At 40.2% G+C, this 23,363-nt stretch overlaps 1 protein-coding gene across 1 annotated transcript in view; it reads right to left on the bottom strand.

Moving 5' to 3' along the window:
- Window positions 1-221: 221 nt before the first annotated feature.
- LOC134353694 (nucleobindin-2-like) overlaps window positions 222-23,363 on the bottom strand; it is a 56,517-nt gene continuing 33,375 nt past the window's right edge. The window contains exons 8-13 of the mRNA XM_063061946.1: window positions 23,134-23,192; window positions 9,842-9,934; window positions 8,533-8,622; window positions 3,518-3,688; window positions 3,078-3,162; window positions 222-1,755 (exon numbers count right to left, since the gene is read on the bottom strand). Coding sequence (XP_062918016.1) covers window positions 1,667-1,755; window positions 3,078-3,162; window positions 3,518-3,688; window positions 8,533-8,622; window positions 9,842-9,934; window positions 23,134-23,192 — 587 coding nt within the window. The 3' untranslated portion in view covers window positions 222-1,666. The remainder of the gene's footprint in view (window positions 1,756-3,077; window positions 3,163-3,517; window positions 3,689-8,532; window positions 8,623-9,841; window positions 9,935-23,133; window positions 23,193-23,363) is intronic.

Here is a 23,363-nt window from a genome sequence, read left to right as displayed (position 1 = left end):
TATACTTGCATATTCACACGACAAGTAATTCTAGGTTAAAATTATCGTCGTCTTTACAAACAGCATAGGCCTTGCTGCACACAGATTAACCAATGTTACCATACATACAGTGACCATTCTATGTGTTCTGAAGTACAACAAAGCAGAATCAGAGAATGATTGGATGATTCTTAATTCAAAATTCCTGAAATTTTTTTTGATATATATGTATGAGAGAGAGAGAGAGAGAGAGAGAGAGAGAGAGAGAGAGAGAGAGAGAGAGAGAGAGAGGAGGAAGAGAGAGAGTAGAGAGTGAGATAGAGAGATAGAGAGATAGATAGATAGAGAGAGAGATAGATAGATCGATAGTAATGTGGCTTTAAAAAGAACCATACATAGAATTTGGAGAAAACAGTTAAGTTATCTGGAGTGATAATTTAAAAATCAATAACGGTGTCCTTTAATATGTATGAACTGCTAGAATTTAAAATTGTTTCAAATTCACACTTACAGGCAACACAAATTTAAAGCATCTGTATTCAACACTGAGCAGTTAGTATAATTTCTTTGTGACTAATGACCTATCTTTTTAAGATACTAATATTTTATAAATTAATATGTGGTGGCAGACACAATCTGCAACTGCTATTCGGTAATTCATATAAATCTAACAGAACGTTTCGACTATCAAGTGATTTGGATATCATTCATATTCAGTCTGAGAAATCCCATGGAAAGAAAATGATCTCAGAATACGTTTTTACAGATCTCTTTACAATGGCAGAGTAGTGATGGCATCGATGGACCTTCACTAAGAGTGGACTTTAAAAAACAATGCTGAAGTATTCCATTTTTGAACATTATTTTGAGCATTATTTCTTATAATTCTCTGAAGCCTATCAACAGAACAAGTGACAAGATCTTTAAAACAGAGTAGAAAATATATGTATTTAAATATTCCTGCTATATTTTTGGTCTGTCATCCCCCAACAAAACATTAATGGTCCATGTGCAAGGATTCCGCAGTAATCATTGTCAACCTTGCTAGCAGCAAGTTTGTTAAGTAATGCATTAGCTTTGGCCTCTATAGCTACAATAATGAAGATTCTCAAGAGGGGAATCCTAGCTGGAAAAATGCAACTGCCGCTGCACAGTAGAGTGGATAGGATAGGGCTAGTAATGTGGCTGCTCTCCATAATCGCTAACCCAATTTCTAACATGCAAGATGAACATCTATACTACTGCAAATCTCAAAAAAAGGAGCTCCAAATTTCCCATTTATATACTATAATGAAATGCAATACACAAACTTTAATCCTATCCCACAGAACCATCCTATTCTCCCAACGAAAGAAACAACTAGACATATAACAAAATTTAAAATTCCCCACAGCTGCTCAAATAGATTTAATTTGCAAGTTCATGTCAGATCACTGGTTGGGGGCGGAGTGCAGTTTAACGTGAAATTCAGTTCAATACTGCTCAAACACCAGAGGGAAACCACCTTTCTCTGAGAAATATCTGCACAAGAGTTTTCAGTAGTCACCTTGAACAAAATGCTTACAAAACAGTGGTCTTCACATAGCATAAAACTAACACGATTAATCAGTGGCAGAAAATATCGGATTGGATTTGTGATCATTTGGACCCAAGAATGCCTGTAATAACACAAATACTGTACGCAAGGCTATTGATGAGGCTGATCCTGTCCAACTGCAGCTGGCTGGTTTAGGTCTTGTGATGGCTGATGACCTGGAGGGGCAGCTTGCTCCATACCTGTAAGAAATAAACATTCAGCACAACTAACATGAGACAAGAAACTAACACTTCAGGAAAATGCTATGCTTACATTATAGGTCCTAAAATCTATCTTGGCTACGAAATCAACAAACAAGCAAGCAAAAAAAAATGTATAATACCAGCTCTTAGCTTCATCACTCCCCCTTCTGTCTTCTCCTCTCATTTCAGATCACCCCCTCCCCCTCTCAAATCTCTTACTATCTCTTCTTTCAGTTAGTCCTGATGAAGGGTCTCGGCCCGAAACGTCCACTGTACTTCTTCATATAGATGCTGCCTGGCCCGCTGCGTTCCACCAGCATTTTGTGTGTGTTGCTTGAATTTCCAGCATCTGCAGACTTCCTCATGTTTACTAAATTGATATTCTTATTTTACATTCTGCCATATTAACTTCTTCACAAATAATTAAATCTTGGAAATTTTCCAGTGCTTCCTGTTTTTAAATTCACATTGGTCTAACTCAAGTGGTGACCCCATAATCTTGCTCACCCCAGCAGAAAAAGCAGTATCCCTGTATTCAAGCTATTGTCACTTCAAAAGCAAATTCAAATTGGTCACAGGAAAACATTCCAAACTCAAATGAATGTAAGCCAAGTTGATACAATTTGTCCACATAATTCCAAAAGCCTTGATATATTTCAAATAAATCTGCATTATTCCCTGGCAAAGCAATATTTCCTCACTAAGCTGCTGGTCCCAAGACAGGATGCAGTACTCCAGATGAACCCGGACCAGATTCATGTAAATGAGGCAAAAAAAATCACTTCCCTCTTGAATTCCAATCTCATAGAGTAATGGGATTGGAGTAATGATCAGTGTTCCCTTTGCCTTTTTAATTTTTTGTACTTTAGCACCAACTATTAATAATTTGTGCATCTGAATAGCAAATTACTTTTCTCTTCCACAATACTTAGTCTCATCATTGTGATGCTGTTTCTGAACACAACTGATCTACTAAAGTATACTTAATGTTGCTTTCCTTCTAAGTTTCAGTCTATGTATACAAGCTAATCTTATGCATTTATATTTATTGTGTTCTTTGCATTCTCTAGGCTTATTGTGTCTTTTATGCCGCATCTAATCCAGAGTAACAATCATTTCACTCCCCTTTACACCTGTGCACTAAAGAATTACAACAATCTTGAATCTAAAATAATTTGGTGTTAGTAATAAGATTAAAGGAAAATCATGCATAGCTTAATAAACTCAAATAGCTACAAGAATGATTATGAAAATGAATTGAGCTGTGTCATTATGCAAAGTATTAATCAATGAACGGTCTGAATCAGCAAACCACCAACCAGGATGAAACTGAAGTTCCCCATTTGGTCCTTCTGGAGGAGCAGCATGCTGTGCTTGTTTCTTTTGTTCCAGTTGCTGTACAGCCTTTTGAATTTAATAGTAAAAAGGGAAACAAAAATTAGAAGACTGAAAGCACGATTCCTTTGTACATTGAGTTAACAGGGTGTTGGATAACATTTTAACATACTCTCCCCCAGTAATTAATTTGAATCGACTGTTCTGGCTTTTCAAAATGAAATCTGTACAAACTTGGCCTGGAAATATTTACCACTTAATATTTAGACAATGTGCTTTAATATGAGTTTAGTAGTGTTGTCCCTGCTCTCTCTTTGGGTTTGAAGGAACATTTAATTCTATAATATACACTAGTTACCAGTTTCTTGTGCTGCAGTTAAGCGTAGAAAGAGAATCTCTAACTCAAAAAACGTGGGGTTTGTACCTGTTGTAATTCTAACTTCTCAGCCTGGAGCTGATCTTGTTGAAGCTGTAACTCCTCCCGCTGCTTTAGTAGATCATCTGATTTCATCTTCAGTTCATTCTCCTGCTTCGTCAGTCGCCTCTCAAACTCTTGCAGCTCATCTTCTGAATAAATCTCCTGTTCATCTAGAGTCTACAGGACAAGACACAATAAAAGCACCAGAAGGCACAATGGTGAAAGCACAAACACGAGGAAATCTACAGATGCTGGAATTTCAAGCAACACACAAAAATTGCTGGTGAACGCAATAGGCCAGGCAACATCTCTAGGAAAAGGTAGAGTCGACGTTTCGGGCCGAGACCCTTCGTCAGGACTAACTGAAAGAGATAGTAAGAGATTTGAAAGTGGGAGGGGGAGGGGGAGATCCAAAATGATAGGAGAAGACAGGAGGGGGAGGGATGGAGCCAAGAGCTGGACAGGTGATTGGCAGAAGGGATATGAGAGGATCATGGGACAGGAAGCCTAGCGAGAAAGAAAGGGGGAGGGGGGAAGCCCAGAGGATGGGCAAGGAGTATAGTGAGAGGGACAGAGGGAGAATAAGGAGAGAGGGGAAAAAAACATGGAGGGAAGGAGGGAAGGAGGGAAGGAGGGAAGGAGGGAAGGAGGGAAGGAGGGAAGGAGGGAAGGAGGGAAGGAGGGAAGGACAAAGGGGAGGTGAGGCATTAATGGAAGTTAGAGAAGTCAATGTTCATGCCATCAGGTTGGAGACTACCCAGACAGAATACAAGGTGTTGTTCCTTATGTTCACAATGGTGAAAGTTTGTTCTGGAGGCCTGTGACAAGTGGTGTATCTCAAGGGTCAGAAGTAGGCCCACTGTCATCCACTTCAACAATTTGGAAGGAAATGTACAAGGCATGATGAGCAAGTCTGTAGTTGACATTAAAATAGGTGGAGCCATAGGTAATGAAGGTGGTCATCAAGAATTACACCAGTATCTCAAGCAGCTGAGGCCAAGGAATAGCAAATGGACTTTACTTCAGGTGAATGCAAGGTGTTACATTTTTGGGAAGTCAAACCAGGGTAGGATTTTCACAATGAATGGTAGGGTCCTGAGGTGTGTTGTAGAACAGAAGGACCTGAAGATAAAAGTACATGATTTCCTAAGAAGTGACATCACGGGTAGGCAGAATGGAGAAGGCAGTATGCTGGCCTTCATCAGTCAAAGCATTGTTTAAGAAGTTGGGATGTTATTTTGCAGTTGTTCAAGATGTTGATGAAGTAGCACTTGGAATATTGCTTTCAGCTTTCATTACTCTATTTACAGGAAATGTGCCATTCAGCTTAAAAGAATAAAGAAAGGATTGATGAGGATGAGACCAGGAATTGAGGGACTAAGCTGCAGAGAGAAGTTGAGCATGCTCGGACTTCATTAATTAATGGGCAGGAGAATGAGAGTTAATCTCATAGATGTGTACATAGAATGAATGCACACACTTCACCTCCCCCCCCCAACCCAAGTTGAGAAATCAAGAACTCAAGGCATGTTTAAGGTGATGGGGAAAGATATAATGGAACTTGGGGGTCAACTTTTTCCACTTAGATGGTGGTCTATACATAGAAGCAGCTATCAGAGGAAGTGGTTGAAGCCGCTTCATTGACACATTTAAAAGGGCAGGTACTTTGATAGGAAAAGATTTAGGGGAATATGGGCCAATCACCAGCTTAGATGGTTACGCCAAAAGGCCTGTTTCTGTGCTGTTTGACAATGATTGAGTCAATTTAGCAAGCACCCTTAACCTGTCAGTATTTCATACTGATGGGCGAGAAAGAGCTAAGAATTACCAATTATGCCTCAAGTTCAAAACTGCAGTACTGTGCAAAAGTCAAGGGCACATGTAGAAAAAAAATTTTGCAAAGTGAAGATGCTTTCAAAAATAATGAAAAGTTTCTGAATGTCAAAAAAAATACTATAAAGAACAGTAAAAATACTAAACCAAATCAATCTTTGGTGTGACCACCTTTTGCCTTTAAAGCTACATCAATTCTCTTAAGTACACTGCTGTGCAGTTTTCCAAGGAAATCGACTGGAAGGTTGTTCCAAGTATCTTGGGGAACTTGCCACAGTTCTTCGGCAGACTTCAATTGTCTCACTTGCTTCAGTTAATCCTAAACCACCGAGATGATGTTGAGATCAGGGCTCTGTTGTGGAACTCCTTGTTCTTCTTTTCATTGAAGATAGTTCTTTAGTACCTTGGCTGTGTGTTTGGCTCATTGTTCTGCTGCAGAAGCTAGGACTGATCTGATGGTATTGCATGATGAATGAGAATCTGTTTGTACTTATCAGCATTGAGGATTCCATTACTTTTGACCAGATCACCAACTCCATTTGCAGAAATGCAGTCCCAAATCTGCACAGAACCTCCACTGTGCTTCACTATTGGATGAAGACACTCGTCCATGTAGTTCTCTCCAGCTATTCTACGGACAAATTGCCTCCTGTTTCAGATTTCAGATTTTGACTCGTCAGTCCAGAGCACTGCTGCCATTGTTCAGCACCACAACTCTTGTGTTTATGTGCATAAGTGAGTCCCCTGGCTTTGTTTCCACTTTGGAGGAATGGCTTTTAGGCAGCAACGCTTCCATGAAGACTTCTGACAAAATTTCTCCAGACTATAGAGGGGTGTACTTGGGTTCCAGTGGTTTCTGAGAGTTGAGAGCTGATAGCAGTGCAGGACTTCTTCCAATTTAGAAGGGATGTCAGTTTGATATACACCTCTCTTCTACTGCACTCAGCTTCTATGGCCGACCACTGCATTTCTGGTCCTCAACATTGCACATTTCTTCATGCTTCCTCAGAAGATCTTGAACAGCACATTTTAAAACTCCAGTCTGCCATGAAATTTCTGCTTGGGAAAGGCCTTGCTGATGCCAGATGAACACCTTGTGTCTTGTTGCTGTGCTCACTCTTGCCATGGTTGAAGAATAGATGATTTGTAGGTTAAACTGTCACATCTGCCACACCCTCACCTTTTAGTTTGGTTGTTCTTCGCCCAGTTTGATTCCTTCTGCACCCATTTCTGTTTCAGTTCATCAGTTTAGTTCATTCAACTTGTTATATCATTGATCATTAGCATCCCGTTAGTTTTCTTTGATTAAACATGGACTGGCACTATACCCAGAAAGTAATCAAGTTTTTATTTAAGAAGTGGTCTATTAATTAAGATATTACTTTCTTTAATGAAATACAAAAATTTCCCTAACATTTTGTTTGAATACAAGTGTTTGGAGATCTAAAATTTATTCTTTATACTGACACAGTAATGCAGAGACAAAAACTAAACATCCAAAACAAAATTTAAATTTAAAAAATCCAGAGTGCAAAGGAAAATGAGGAAAACACTATGGAGGCTAAACTCACATATACTTAATAACCCAAAAGTAATGGAGAGATTAAGGGGAGAAATCAAAGAATATCTAGACCTTAATGACACGGGAGAAACATCACCAGTGACTTTATGGGATACAGTGAAAGCTGTACAATCTGCAGCTTTCAATGGTCCTCGACTAATTCTTTGACTTGGAGAGAACATTGTTGGAAAAACATTATAAGATACTTCAAGACCCCATATCAGGAAAAATATAAAGATACAAATGTGATGTGTTGGAGAAGGTGCGGCTCCAAGGAGGCAAATCATTTTCATATTTTCTGGGATTGCCCTAAATTAAGTCTATTTTGGGAAGGTATTCATAGAACATTAGTTAAGGTACTTAGGTCCCAGATACCTCTGAACTTTGAGACGCTCTATTTGGGGCATGTATTGTTCCTTGAACAGAAGGAAGATATAAAGTTGCTGCAGGCCCTCTTAGCGGCAAGTAAGAAATCAATCACTAGAAAATGGCTAAAACCAATACCACCTACATTAGAAGATTGGTACGAAATTATCTTGGAAATATTTAAAATGGAAAAGTTGACTTACTCCCTGAGAACTCAAAAAGAAACATTTTATCAAATCTGGAATAAATGGATTGAATATATAACCCCAATGCGAGCAGACTTTAGATGACTCTCCTAATGATCTATATTGCTCTTCTCATCAACACAGTAATATTACTAACGTAAGCACCCCTAGTCTAAATGTTTGTTGTTTTTTTTTGGAAAATAGAGAATTAACACAAGTAAAGGGAAAGATTTGGGAAAGGGATAAAAAAAATGAAAAAATTAAGTAAATAAGTACATAGGGATTGGATAATTATGTCTGCGGGCAGGAACACGCACGAACAAATTGGGATATAAACACCTACAATGGTTGGTATATAGGCTCGTATGCAACATTTTGGACCAGTGGAAATGGTCCAGAAGGGTTGTATGGAAACTATTATTACCATTTTTCTTAACAACTAATTTCATTACTTAGCCTAATAGGTTAGATTTACCACAGTACATAATTATCTATTTAAATGTTTATTTTCCTTTTATATCATCTCAATGTGTACTTAAGAATGTATAAATAATTGTAGTTTTATACATATAAAAAAATGGAAAAGGTTATATGTGTGAAAAAAGTACATGATAATTGTGAATTCCTTATCCAAATAAAAATAAAATTTAAAAAAAAAATCCAGAGTGCTTAAGGGTTTTGCACAGTACTGTAATTGCTGGTATATTAGAAATAACAAGATAATATGGATTAATAGGTGACAATAAAAACAAGTCCCTATTCTGACTTGCTCCATCTCCAGAGTTTAAAAAGTCAGGTAATTAAACCATACACCTCCACAATGTCCTTCCAATAATACCTTCACCAGCAAAAAGCACAAAGCTTAAATATAATTTTACAGAAAAAGTGTCAACTACTGAAATACATAATTGATTCAGCAATGAAAAATATACTGTAATAATCTCATGCTGCGTACCTCGCCACAACTGGGATGTATTTCATGAATTGTAGTCACAAATACTGTATATCCCTAACAGCACTGAGTTGTAGACTTTGCACAGAAGATCCTTTGCCATTTATCTCACAGTGCCACTCACCTCCCAAGGGTCTGCTTCTGCAAATTCCTTCTTTTCAGAAGCCGTTAAAAATTCATCAGCTGAAATCAATCGGTCCTTGTTTGTATCAATCTGAAAAAGAAATAAAGCTGTCTTTTTAGCAACGCGATTAAAGATTTTTAAAAATCAACTTTTATATGCCACATGTTCAGTGAAATATGTTGTTTGTGTCATTGTGCAGCCCCCAGGTGTTGCTATGCCAACACTAGGCAATTGCATGGTATCCCAACACTTAAAAAAAAATATAGAAAGAATATGTTTAAAATAGATAGTCATTTTCCTATAGACAAGGACAAGCAAGCCAAACATAAAGCTGATGAATTTTAAAAAGTTGAAGACACATTAATAAAAATGAGGCAAAGTCTCCGAAAACAGGACTAATGAAGCTGACAACTCTATAACAAATGTTGGTGTAGAGACCCCAAAGATAAGAGTAAGAGAACAAAACCATGCATGGGAGGAGACAAAATGGAGTTGTCCAAATTATGACCTTGGAGTATTTGGAAGACCAGGAGCTTGTATCCTCTGCTGAGCGCAGAATAAATCAGCCCAGGTTGGAATGCGTTCAAACAATCTCAAACCACATAAATAAGTGATGAACAACTGGTGTTATTATGTATGATGGACACATGCAGCAAAACTGGTAAAAGTAATGGCAAATGCTAGACCTTACAAAAGCATGGATAAAGATCTACTGCAAGTGTCAGTAGGAGTCAGGTTGAGGTAGGGGCAGATACAGGAGCCTGAAGCAGAATCCTTGATGATAGATAGAACTGTACATTACAGTTTAGAACTCAAATTAGGGTCAAAGAGTTGTTGATAAAGCTAATCAGAAGAACCCAAGTTCACTCTTCCTTGTGCCTATTTGGAGGCATTTTAAGTACATCATTAGCACACAATTAGTCACAGTATCAAGGAAGTGGTAGATGGACAAATTAGAATTGCCATTCTGTCTGAGGAAAGTTTAAGCTGATATTCCTTATACAGAGAATAACGATCTAAACTCATGTGAGATATAGCATGGAGCTAAATAAATACCAATACAAAATAGTACTGGAAAATGTTTTAATAATAAAGCTTTCTTCAATGCAAGCTTACATTTAAAACAATCATATTTTAAATTAATCAAAAAACTCCAAAACCATTTGAACAAGATCAGACTCCATTTATTAATTTCATAATATTGAAAATAATAAATCACGTTTAGTTTCACCATTAGCATCAGATATGTCCCTTCTTTAAAGTAAGTTCAAAGAGACTATACAACACTACTTGTGTACTTATCCTGTACCTCTGTCATAACATGTTCTCTCATTCTTAGTCGTTCTTCTTCCATTTCCACCATATCATCTTCTGCATTGTTAGGATCATAAATCTTCTCCAGCTGCATTTTTTTTTAAAAAAAACAAAAAAGAAGCATTTTAATTGTGGCCTTTATTTCTCAGCAGAACCAACATTCCAGCACCTTCAAGAAAAATCATAGCTTTTTTTTTGTTGTAGAGTGCTCGGGCATTGAAGTTTTTTTTTAATCCTCCAGTGCCAAGTTTTTTGAATTTTATGCTTACAAATGTAATGGAGTACGTAAAATTAGGGAAACAAAGAAACACAGCAAAAGATAGGAAGGCAAGTTGGAAAAGTTCACAAATGATACCAGACAGCAAATTGCTCCAGATGACATTTGGACTTCAAAAAGGGAGAGCACTCAATGCACACACAACTATTGAACAAACTCAGAATTATGGATTTCCTATTTTCTGATGTTGCAATAAATCTCCTGCTATCTGCAAGTAATCTCTGGTTCTGAGTAATGGCAGCAGGATGGCCAAGTGGCCAACAGATGATTTCTTTTTAAAAGAAACTTTCATGGACTCCAAATCAGGAAGAAAAAAAATTAAATTAAAAATACCCTTTAAAATACAGAGAAATTCTGCATACGTCTACAGTAAAGAATCTGGACAAATATTGAGGGACAAAAATATGGCAATATACCAAAATTATACCTTGCACCAGCTTTTAATTCAGAATACTGAGAGTGAGCGGTTGGCCAGAGGGGTCTGGTCATGTGACCAGACTGGAAAGAAACAGCTGAGGTTTAACAATCATGGTTTTTTTAAATTCATTAATCACAAATCAATTTTAAAAAGCTACTCATATTTAATGCACTTTAGTGTGTAATTGTATTCATACATATAGCTGAGTCAGTTTTGATTCTACCTGGACACCGTGTCATCTGTCACACAGATAATACTGGTGATCTGCTGATTTTTTCCAATTGTATAACATAGGGTTAGTCAAAAAATGTGGTGAGGTGTGAGGATGGAGAAAAACAGATGGCATAAAGCACAGAGAAAGGGGGAAAAAAATAGATCATTCCTGCCATTGACTGTAGTTGAGCTCTGACCAGTGACCAATCCGAACAACAGAAGTTTGAGAGGAGGTGATTTCAATCAGGTCCACTGATCAGATCCTCAGCATTCTTACGTGGGAGGGTGAACAGCCAGAGGTCGTGGTCCAAGTAGGTACCAATGACATGGGTAGAATGGGTGAGGAGGTTCTGCATGGGGAGTTTGGTGCTAAGTTAAAGGGAAAGAACCTCCAGGGTTGTAATCTCAGGATTCCTACCTGTGCCACGTACTAGCGTGGCTAGAACTAGGAAGATTATACAGTTTAACACATGGCTAAGCAGTTGGTATAGGAGAGAGAGCATAGGATTTTTGGATCATTGGGCTCTCTTCTAGGGAAGAAGGGACAGTTGCCAGCTTAACTGGAGAGGGACTAATATCATAGCAGGAAGGGTTTGTTTATGCTGCCCAATAGGGTTTAAACTAGAGTTGCAGGGGGATGGGAACCAGTGTGCCAGAACAGTTAGTGGAGAGGTTGTGGAGGCAGATGTTAGTAAGGTCTCAGACAAAGTCAGTAATCAAAAGGTTAAACATGGTGCAACTACTGTCTTGAGCTGCTTATATTTCAATGCAAGAGGTACAGTAGGAAAGGCGGGTGAGCTCAGGGCATGGATCAGCATCTGGAATCATGACGATGTAGCCATTAGTGAGACTTGGCTATGGGAGGGGCAGGACTGGCAGCTCAATATTCCAAGGTTCCGTTGTTTTAGACGTGACAGAGCGGGAGGGATTAGGGGAGGAGGGGTGCCATTACTAGTCAGGGAAAATGTCACGGCAGCGCTCCATCAGGACAGACTGGAGAGCTCATCTAGTGAGGCATCATGGGTGGAAGTGAGAAACAAGAAATGTTTGACTACATTAGTGGGAGTACACTACAGTCCACCAACAGTCCTAGGGATTTAGAGGAACAAATTAGTAAAGAGATCACAACCTGTTGCAAGAAACACAAAGTTGTTATAGCACGCGATTTTGACTTTCCACATATTGACTGGGAATCCCATACAGTAAAAGGACTAAATGGGATGGTTTATCAAATGCGTTCGGGGAAATTTCCTTAATCAGTATACAGAAGTTCCAATGAGAGCATGTAATACTGCATTTGCTATTAGGAAATGAGACAGGGCAGATGACAGAAGTTTGTGTAGGGGAACACTTTGCATCTAGTGGTCACAATGCCACTAGCTTCAAAGTAAATATGCAAAACGATAGCTCTGGTCCGCAGGTTGATTACGTAAATTGGAGAAAGGCCAATTTTGATGGTATCAGAAATGATCTGGCAAGTGTGGATTGGGACACACTTCTCTGGCAAAGATGTACTTGGAAAGTGGGAAGTGTTCAAAAATGAAATGTTGCAAGTACAAAGCTTGTACGTGTCTGTCAGAATATAAAAGGTAAAGATAACATGTGTAGGGAACATTATTTTCAAGAGAAATTGAAGCCCAGGTTAAGAGAAAAAAAAGGAGGTGCATAGCAGGGAAAGGCAAGTAGGAACAAACGAGTTGCATATGGAGTACAAGAAATGCAAGAGAACACTTAAAAAGAAAATCAGGAGACCTAAAGGGCATGAGGTTGCCCTAACAGACAAGGAGAAGTTGAATAGCAAGGGATTCTACAGATATGTTAAGAGCAAAAGGATTACAAGGGACAAAATTGGTTCTCTGGAAGACCAGAACAGTAATCGATGTGTGGAGCCAAAAACAGTTGAGGGAAATCTGAAATGTATGCTTTACATCTGTATTTACTCGGAGACGGATACAGAGTCTACAGAAGTGAGGCAAAGCAGCAACAACTTCATTGACCTTGTACAGATTACAGAGAAGGTGGTAGTTGCTACCCTGGCAAATCAGGGTGGCTAAATCCCCAGGGCCTGATAAGGTGTTCCCTTGTACCCGACAGCAGGCAAGTGCAGAAATTGCTGGGGCCCTAGCAGAGATATTTAAAACATCCTTAGCAACAGCAGAGGTACCAGAGGATTGGAGGATAGCCAATGTTGTTCCGCTGTTTAAATACAGCTCTAAACAGAAACCAGGAAATTATTTGTGATAAAGTTATTGGAAGGTAATCTAAGGGGCCGGATATACAAGTATTTGGATAGACATGAACTGATTAAGGATAGTAGGCATCGCTTCCTGCATGGTAGGTCATGTCTAACCAATCTAGTAGAGTTTTTCGAAGATGTTACTAGGAAAGTGGATGATGGCAAGGCGATGGATGCTGTCTACATGGACTTTAGTAAGGCATTTGACAAGGTCCCACATGGGAGTCTGCTCAAGAAGGTTCAGTCGCTTGGTATTCAGGATGAGACAGTAGACTGGATTAGACATTATCTATTTGTGGGAGAAACCAGAGAATGGTAGTAGAGGATTGCCTCTCTATCTGGAGGCCTGTGACTAGTAGTGTGCCGCAGGGATCACTGCTGGGTCCTTTGTGGTTTATCATCTATATCAACAACCTGGATGATGATGTGGTTAACTAGATCAGCAAATTTGTGGATGACAGCAAGATTGGGTATGTAGTGGACAGTGAAAGCGGCTTTCATGGCTTGCAGAGTGATCTGTATTAGTGGGAAAAATGGGCTGAAAAATGGCATAGCAACATAGAAATCTACAGCACATTATAGGCCCTTCAGCCTACGAGCTGCCCACCTGGAGCCTACTCTAGAAGTTGCCTAGAATTTCCTTACCACATAGCCCTCTACTTTTCTAAATTGATGTACCTAAGAGTCTCTTTAAAGTCCCTACTGTATCTGCCTCTACTACCTTCGCAGGCAGTGCATTCCACGCACCCACCGCTCTCTGTGTGAGGAGGGGGCACCCGGATTTGACCAGACCTCTTGATAAGCTGACAAGTGCAAAGTTTTGCACTCTGTAGGATCAACCAGGGTAAGTCTTACACATGAACAATAGGGCACTGAGGACAGTGGTAGAACAAAGGGAACTGAGAATACAGGTCCATAATTCATTGAAAGTGGCATCACAGACCGGATTGGGTCATAAAGGAAAGGCAAGGCAAATTTATATGAACACAAGGCTGTTCAAAGTGCTGTACATAAAACAAGATAGAGAACTCAAACAAATTTCAAACAATATAAAGAGAATAAAAATCACATAAAAATGAAGTAGAAAAAGTTACAGTGTAGGAGATTCTAATAAAAAGCTACAGCAAAAAGAAAAGTTTTAAGCCCTGATTTAAAAGATCTTAAAGTTGGGGCAGAGTTCAGATCATCTGGAAGGTTGTTCTAGATATGTGGGGCATGGTAACTAAAAGCTGCTTCACCATGTTTAGTTTTGACCCGGAGGATGGTAACTAGACCCACTACAGAAGAAAAGATAGCTTTTGACACACTGGCCTTCATAATTCAATGTATTGAGTACAGAAGATCAGACGTTATGTTGAAGTTTGATAATACATTGATGAGACTAATGTATGCAGTTTTGGTCACTTACCTACAGGAAAAATGTAAAAAAGATTAAGAGTACAGAGGAAATTTACAAGGATGATGCCGGGTCCATAGGATCTGAGTTATAAGGACAGATTGACTAGATTAGGACTGTATTCTTAGAGTGTAGTAGATTGAGAGGAGATTTGATAGAAGTATACATAGGGTAAATGCAAACAGGCTTTTTCCACTGCAGCTGTGTGGGACTACAACCACAGGTCAAAAGTGAAAGGTGAAAAGTTTAAGGGTAACATGAGGGGAAACTTCACTCAGTGGGTCGTGAGAGTGTGGAATGAGCTGCCAGCACAAGTGGTACATACGAGTTTGATTTCAACGTTTAAGGGAAGTTTGGATAGCTACTCAGATAGTACAGATATGGAGGGCCACAGTCCCAGTGCAGGTCGATGGGAATAGACAGTTTAAATGGTTTTGGCATTGACTAGATGGGCCAAAGGGCCTGTTTCTTTGCTGTACTTCCCTATGACCCTGATGACTTGAGAACTTTTTATCATGTGGTTAAAATTAATGCAACCTGGGCTTTATTCACATCAGTAAAGAGATGAGAAATACAAGATACAAGAGTTCATACAAAAGATACAGTCAGTGGGTGAACCAATAATGAAAAGCAAGGTTTTCTCAGCAGAGAAAAATGTATTTCTTGCAGCACATGCAACTCAATTTTCTGGATTTTCACTCTGCTGTGGACCACCTGAACAGTAGCCTGACGCATCTTCAATCACAGCATTCAACACAATTATCCCAGTCAAACTCACCATCAAGCTTCAGGATCCGCGTACTTGACTTCCTTATCCACACACCTCAATCAGTGAGAACTGGTAACTTGAAGACATGGCAATAACTATACTTCATCAGGAGTCTGAGGAGATATGGCATGTCACCAAAAACTCGACAGATATACATTGGGGAGCGTTCAGGCTGTTGCATCACATCCTGCACACTGGAGCCTCCATCCCAGGCTGCATCACCAACTGGTATGGGGGGGGGGGAGAGAGAGGGGCTACTGCACAGAATCAAAGTAAGCTGCAGAGTTGTAGAATTAGTCAGCTCCACCACGTACCAGCCTCCATAGTATCCAAGGCATCTTAAAGGAGCAGTGCCTCAAAACATGGCATCCATCATTAAGGACCCCCACCACCCAGGAGATGAGCCCTTCTTATTGTTACCATCAGGAAGGAGGATCAGAACCCTGAAGGCACACACTCAGCCATTCAGGAACAGCTTCTTCCCCTCTGCCATCTGATTTCTAAATGGACATTGAACCCATGAACACAACCTCACTACTTTTAAGTTTCTATTTTTGCACAGTGATATTAAACTTGATTCTGATCAAGAGGCTGCAGATGGTTGTAGACTTAGCCACCTCCATCACAGGCATAACCCTCTACGCCAGAGGATTATCTTCTGAAGTTGCTACCTCAACAGCATCCCTCTTTAGGATCCATGTATCTATTTTCGGTCTGTCTGTATTGTACTTTGTGTTTATTCTGCGTTAGTCATTTGTAGAAGCATAATCACGTATTTATGCTTTGCCCTAATTAGTTTAGTTGAGAGGGAGTGAGCCGTGGTGATTATTTTTTTGCTGATCGCTAATTACACTTATTCCACCCATTTCATTATTTTGCTAATTTTTGTTCTGTGAATGTCTAATATTCTAAGATCATTGCTGCTGGTTTCGTAATGAAGGATCGACTTGGAACTCAAGTTACTTGGAATGCGTCCTTCAGTGTCAACTCCCTTGCTTAGTCTCTCAGTGGTTTTGGTTTGTTTTCAAGTAACCGCCAAATTTTGTCAACAAAAAAAGTAGTTGTACCAAACGAACACCAATTTACGGCAAAGGATTGCCTCGGACACGTTGGCAAAACAAGAGTAGCTTGCGGTAGGATTATAAACGACCTTTAGTTGATTCATGCTGGTGTATTTGTGGTTTGAACAGTTCTGAATGGTCAGTGCTGCCCACACATCGTGGTCCATTGCTCGATTGCATAGTGCTTCCCTGAGGATTCATTGCTTTGTTTTATTGAAGTGTTAAATATTGTCCCAGTTGCTGTCTTTTGAAGGGAACACTGTCGGTTTGGTCTAGTTCAAGTGCTGTGGATGTGCAGTTTGTTTGTTACCTAGGTTTATTTAACAGAATATTGCTGGTGCATTTTGCAAATGTGCTGTGGGTGAACAGAGTTAATTGTGAGTTGCTCAATCAGGAGAAAGGAACACGAGTGAATAGGTGTCTCCCCTTCCATCGCATGAGGTTCCTCAAATTCCAAGGCATATTTTGTCAGATGACCCACAAGATGATGTGAAATTGAATGACAGCATGTCAAATGTCAGTGCTTGAAACTCTGCTACAGGAAGAATATTTTTGGACTCTAATACCTCCTCTGCACACAGTAGAGCAGAGGTCGATTTAGCTGCATTAATCACACATCAATGATTATAGAAGGACAAACATACACTGCAAGAGCATGAGGAGCAGCTATGGAGAAAGGAAAGAATGACTATGCAGAAGGAAAGAGCATCTACAGAAAATGAAGGAGCAGCTTAAGTTGCAGGAAGAAAATGTGGCGTATATAGCTAAAGACTTTAAGGGTGGCAAGTGTTGAAAGTGCTCCAGCACGACATTCCTGTGGTGTGAGTTCCTATACTGAAAAGCACAGAGAAAAACAAAAAACAATCAATGTCCTTATTCATTCATTTGTTCCTCCATTGTTTAGGATACATGAACAAGACCCCCCCCCCCAAGGGGTAGTTCAGGGTGTTTACTCTCCACTTACGCTAATGAGGCACTCTGAACCAATGTCATATCCAACAGCTCAAAGGGTTCATGGGAACATTCACTCACAGCATGGAAACACTCATTTCAGACGACACACGTCAAAATGGTATCATTGATATTAAGCAGAAACAAAGTGAAATAACAAACTTATTGACACAATAACAACACATTTCATCCTTGCCTAAAAGCAAGATTCAAATCTTCTATGGTGATCCATTGCAGTATCACACACTCATGAAGGCCTTTGAAAATAGTGTTGAAGGAAAGACTCAAACACGAGGAATTCTGCAGATGCTGGAGATTCAAGCAACACACATCAAAGTTGCTGGTGAATGCAGCAGGCCAGGCAGCATCTCCAGGAGAGGTACAGTCGACGTTTCAGGCCGGGACCCTTCCTGACGAAAAGGTCGACTGTACCTTTTCCTAGAGATGCCGCCTGGCCTGCTGCGTTCACCAGCAACTTTGATGTGTGTTGCTTGAAGGAAAGACTGATAGCCATAGCGACTGCCAATTTCCTTGGATGTAACACTAGAGGTCGCCCAAGAGAACCTGTCAGCAGTTGCTACAGAATACTAAAAACGGCTTTACTACAGGAACATTTTGGTAATGAATAGAAAGTTGCATCTGCCTACATGTAAAAGGCTCTTTCTTGGGTATCTATCAAATCTGAAGAGATGAAAGCTCTTCAAGATTACAGTATTTTTTATTAGAGGTGGTTGCAATGCCATAAAAGAAGTGCTGCTTGCGTGTGAGCTGAACATGCTTGCCAATATGCCAAATGTTGTAAAAGTTACCCTATATGCTGAGGGATAAATGGAAATGGATAAACTGCAAGAAAGGTGCAACTGTAAGACTACTTTCACTGATGTGGTTTTTATTGAAAGACAAGTAAATATTGCCATAGACTCAGTATTTGAGAATATACAGGGTGCTCCATCACCAGCAATTAGCAAAGGTATGAACAAAATTAAGTTACAACTTCATTCTAAGGCTGACGGAAGCAGATTTGCCACTACCGTAGCCACTGTGAGAAGTTAAGCTAAAATTGAACACAGAACTAACAGAAGGAAAATGGTTTCGTCAAGTACATGTTCACCTGATTTGGACAAACACCAGTTTGCCTACCGGGCAAACCACTCCACAGAGGATGCAATCACAACAGCCCTCCATATTGCTCTGGCTCACTTAGATGAACTGAACACTTATGTGAGGATGGTATTTGTGGACTTCAGTTCTGCATTTAACACAGTCATCCCACATAAACTGGTAAGCAAACTGAACACTCTTAGCCTTGGTTTCTCCCTGTGCTCATGGGCCATGAACTTTCTCACAGACTGATTACAGCAAGTCAGAATTGGTAAGCACACCTCCAACACCCTCATCTTAAAACTAGGCACCCCGCAGGGATGTGTGCTGAGCCCTATGCTCTACACACTCTTCACACAACTGCACCTCCATCTACACCTCCAACACCATAATTAAATTTGCAGACAATACCACAGTGGTTGGCCTGATCTCGGACGAGGATGAAACGTCCTACAGGCTTGAGGTGGATCATCTGATGGGAGTGGTGCAAGGACAACGACCTGGTCCTTAACACTTCTGAAACAAAAGAGATGATCATTGACTTCAGGAGATCAAAGGACAGAGTGCACACCCCCCTCCATATACATGGAGAGGTAGTGGAAAGTGTGGAAAACCTGAAGTTCCTTGGAATTTTGTTGTCAAAACAACTGACATGACCACCAACACCTCGCTGCTTGTAAAAAAAGGCATAACAAAGATTCTTCTTCCTCAGAAAGCTGAAACAGGCCAAACTCCCACAAAAGCTGTTGCTTAAATTCTACAGAAGTGCAATTGAAACCATCCTGACCAACAGCGCCACCGTGTGGTATGCTAGCTGCACAGCCGCTGAGCGAGAAGACCTGCATCGCGTGGTAAAGGCGGCCCAGCGAATTGTCGGGATGGAGCTCCCCGGACTGGACACCATCTATTCCAGCAGACTCAGGAGGAAAGCAATCAGCATAACCAGAGACACCACACACCCTGGCCACTCCCCGTTTGACCCGCTGCCATCCAGCACAAGGTTCAGGACACTAAAAGCCAGAACAAATAGACTGAGGAACAGCTTCTATCCCAGAGCTGGGGCCTCCATCACACCACTCCCACAGAACAATGACTGAAACTGTGAGCACACACATGCACACCCAAAGACTCAAATACTTGCACTAACAGCACTTTGTGCATTACTGTGATATTCTGGTGCTGCTGCAACTTATTTTCTGCTACTTATCTATATAATACTGCTTTTCTATTACTGCCTTGTTTTTATCTACCGCTTTATTTAATTGCCTGAGAGGAATCCAAACAGAGTTTCATTGTACCTATGTATAATGACAATAGAGATCATTCAATTCTGCGAAGGTGAACACTGACTGGATTTGTGCCCTCGGCTGGAGAAAAACTCCCATAGTGAGAAACTTGCCTTCCTAAAGGAAAATGGTCTCTGCTGTGGCTGTTGTGTACAGGGCACATCAGCAAGGATTGCAGGAAGCATCTTTCATGCAAAGTATGCAGTGGCAAGCATCCCAGCACCCTTCATATTCACTCTAATGAAAAGGTGCAGAATCAAAACAAGCCGTGAAAGAATCAGACACAGCAGACAAACGTCCTGGCATCCAGTGGTCTAACAGGGGCTGGCCATCATAACTGTAAACGTCCCATAATTCCAGTACTAATCAAGTCTGAGAAAGGTAACAAGACAGTGGTTACTTAAGCTTTCCAAGATCAAGGAAGTACAGTAACGTTCTGCACAGTGGGCCTCATGAACAAGCTCAACCTCACGGGAAAAAACAGCACGCATTCTCATGCGCATGATGGGTCAAGAGAAAGGTTGTGAGTAGCTATATTGTTTCAGGATTGGAAGTGGCTGACTTAGATATTGAAAACTATTTTGAACTACCCAATATCTATACACAGGGAAGTATGCCTGTCTACAGAGGGAACACTCAGTGACAGTAGGGATCTCCAGGAATGGTCTCGCCCAAGACATGTCCATTTGCCACAGACTGATTTGGAAATTGAGCTGCTGATAGGGGCAAATGTGTCTAAAGCATTGGAGCTATTGCAAAAGATTTGCAGTGTCAATATGGACCTTATGGGGTGGACTGTAAATGGACTACTGGAAGGAGTACAACAATGAGGTACAGTGTCATATTTACCTGTCTAGTTACATGAGCTATTTACATCTTGGTGACATCTTCCTTAGACACAGATTCCTTTGTAATGCACTTCAACGTTTTACACAAGACATGGACAGGTCTGTACAGCGCTCTGAATATGCGACAAACTTTGTTGGAACTGAGCACAAGTTGAGAGAAGCTATTGAGAAGTGGAACTATTCACAGATCAGTGATGTCCTTCTTCAGAAAGGAGTTAAGTGGATTTTAACCCCTGGTTGGTTCACAATATGAAGGAATACGGGAGAGATTAATTAAGTCAGTAATAAAGGTTCTCAATTCCACCAAAGGTACAGAATCTTGATGAAGAAAGTTTCCACACAGTCTTTTGCGAAGTAGAGCCTATTATCTGTGGTTGTCCAATTACTAAAGCATCCACCAATCCCAATAATTTGGAAGCACTATCATCAAACTATCTGTTGCTTCTGAAGACCTCACTATCCTTACCACCAAGAGTTCCAAAAGAAAGCCTTTTTTGTTCATCTTAGATGGAAGCAGGTCTAATACACATCAAACCTGCTTTGGAAATGGTGGATCAGGAAGTACTTACTGCAGTTACAGGAACATCAGAAATGGTCACATATAAAACACAATTCCCTTCCAGGAGGCATTGTGCTTATAGTTGATAACACAGCACCTCAAAACTCAGATCGTGGGAATAGTCATCCAAGTCTTTGCAGACAGAAGAGGATTTCTGCAGCAGGTACTCATCAAAACCAAGACCAGCTGTCTGGACAGGCCTATAACCAAGATCTGTCTTCTACAGGAGGCAGAGGTTTCAGGTGCTACAGCTCTAGATTTTGACTTGACAGAGTGGTGGCAAAGATCACTCTGTACTGGGCTAAATGCTGGTAACCTCTGGCCTAGATGACTGTTACACAACTTGGCTGGAAGAAGAGAAAAGAGACATTACATAATTATCCCTGAAGATTTCTTGTCTCCTATTTGGTAGTATTTAATAATTAGGGGCTATGATGTAGGAGCTATGTATCTATTTTCTGTCTGTATTGTATTATGTGTTGCATGTTTACTATGGGTTACGGTAATTTGTCACGCAAATTGGGGTGTTGTAGAAGCAAATGAGTATAGTCACATAATCATGCTTTGTCCTGGTTCGGTTGTTTAGTTTAGTTGAGAGGGAGTGGGCCAGAATTTTTTTTGAATGCTAATTACTCTTATTCCACCTATTTTGTTATTTCACTAACTTTAGCTATGCTCGTTTCTAATTTTGCTATAATATTGTTAGTTTTTGCTGGTTTTGTAATAAAGGATTGAATGTAGTACTTTTTTTTTGACTTGGAACTCAGTTATTTGGAAGCACAGTACAGAGTCCCTCACTCAGTGTTTTCAAGTAACTGCTACACCATCATTACAGGTTCTCACCATCTGGCACATGCCCTGTTCTCATTACTACCATCATGGAGGAGCTACAGGAGCCTGAAGACCCATGCTCAAAGCTTTAGGAACAGCTGCTTCACCTCAGATTTCTGATTGAGCACTACCTTGCTATTCCTCTTTTACACTATTTATTCTAACTCAGTGATTCCTAGGTCTGTACTGCAACTGTACTGTTACAACAAAATGACAAATTTCACAATGTATGTCAGTGATAATGCTCCTAATTCTGATCACCTTGTTGACCACCAACACGTGCAGTTCCAGGCTGTGTGTTTAGCCCCTTGCTCTGCTCACTATACACACAAACAGAGCTCCAATGCCATCTTCAAATTTGCTGTTTCTACTATGCTTAAGACAAATCACAGGTGAGATAGACCACCTAGTTGAGTGGTATGGCAAAGACAACCTCTCACTCAACCTCAGCAAAGCTGAAGAGCTGATTGTTGACTTCAATCTACATTTGGGCATCAGTTGTGGAGAGTCAAAAGCTTTAAATTCCTGGGTGTTAACGTATCAGATGTTCAATGATAAACTGGGCCCAGCACATAAATATCATCATAAGGAAAAGCAAGCCAGTGTCTTTACTTCCATAGGAGCTGATGAGGATTCAGTTCATCATTGAACACTGACAAACTTCTGCAGATGTACTATTGAAAGTATCCTGTGTAGTTGCATCATGCTCTGGTACAGCAATTCAAGTGCGCAGGGATGCAAGAAGCTGCAGGAGGAAGTGAGCTCTGCCCAATATATCACAGACACATCCCTACCACCCTCTCCCCTACCCCCAATGGGTAACAACGGAAGAAGGCACTGCCTCAGGAAGGCAACGCTGATCATCACCACAATCCGGCCCATGCAGCTTTGCAGCTACCATTGGCGAGGAGGTACAAAAACCTGAAGACCCACACCGTCAGATTCCAGAACAGCTAGTTCTCTTCAACCACTGTATTCTTGAACCAACTGGCAAAAGCTGAATCACTCCAGCTTCGCAACCCTTTGACAACTTAGAACAAAAATGGACCTTGCCGTCTTTTTTTGTCCTTGTGCATTCTGTTAAAAATGATTCATAAAATCAGTTTAAGTTTTTATTTTAAATTAATGCTACTTTTGTTATGTTGCTGCAAGTTTTGCATTGCACCTGTACCTAGGTGTACTTGTGCATATAAACAGGAAAATTGATTTATCCTTCAAACACAAAAACCCCCATTCCAGCTGTGAATATTGTTCTGAATGTGCTCAACGTCAAAATTTAATGTTATATTTTAATGCAGACACTGGAGCAAATTTTCCAAAAAGCAGAATATTGGTTAATACCTCTTTAGTAAATAATGCTTCCATCTCCTGCTCATCCAAGAATCCATCACCATTAGTATCTGAGAGAGGAAAAACTTACTGCAGTTAATTCTTTAATGAGTACACTATACAAGCAGAAACATGTGAACTGTCCCTATTCCTCCCTTCAAGCTATTGTTTATAGCACATGAACCCTAACATTATTTAATATTGGAATTAACACTTATGTGGCAGAAGAACCCAGGTGGGTA

This window comes from Mobula hypostoma, chromosome 11 (assembly GCF_963921235.1).
Source record: "Mobula hypostoma chromosome 11, sMobHyp1.1, whole genome shotgun sequence".
NCBI lineage: Eukaryota > Metazoa > Chordata > Chondrichthyes > Myliobatiformes > Myliobatidae > Mobula > Mobula hypostoma.
The sequence above is the reverse complement of the archived record's forward strand: the minus strand, read 5'-3'. Positions and strand labels throughout refer to the sequence as shown.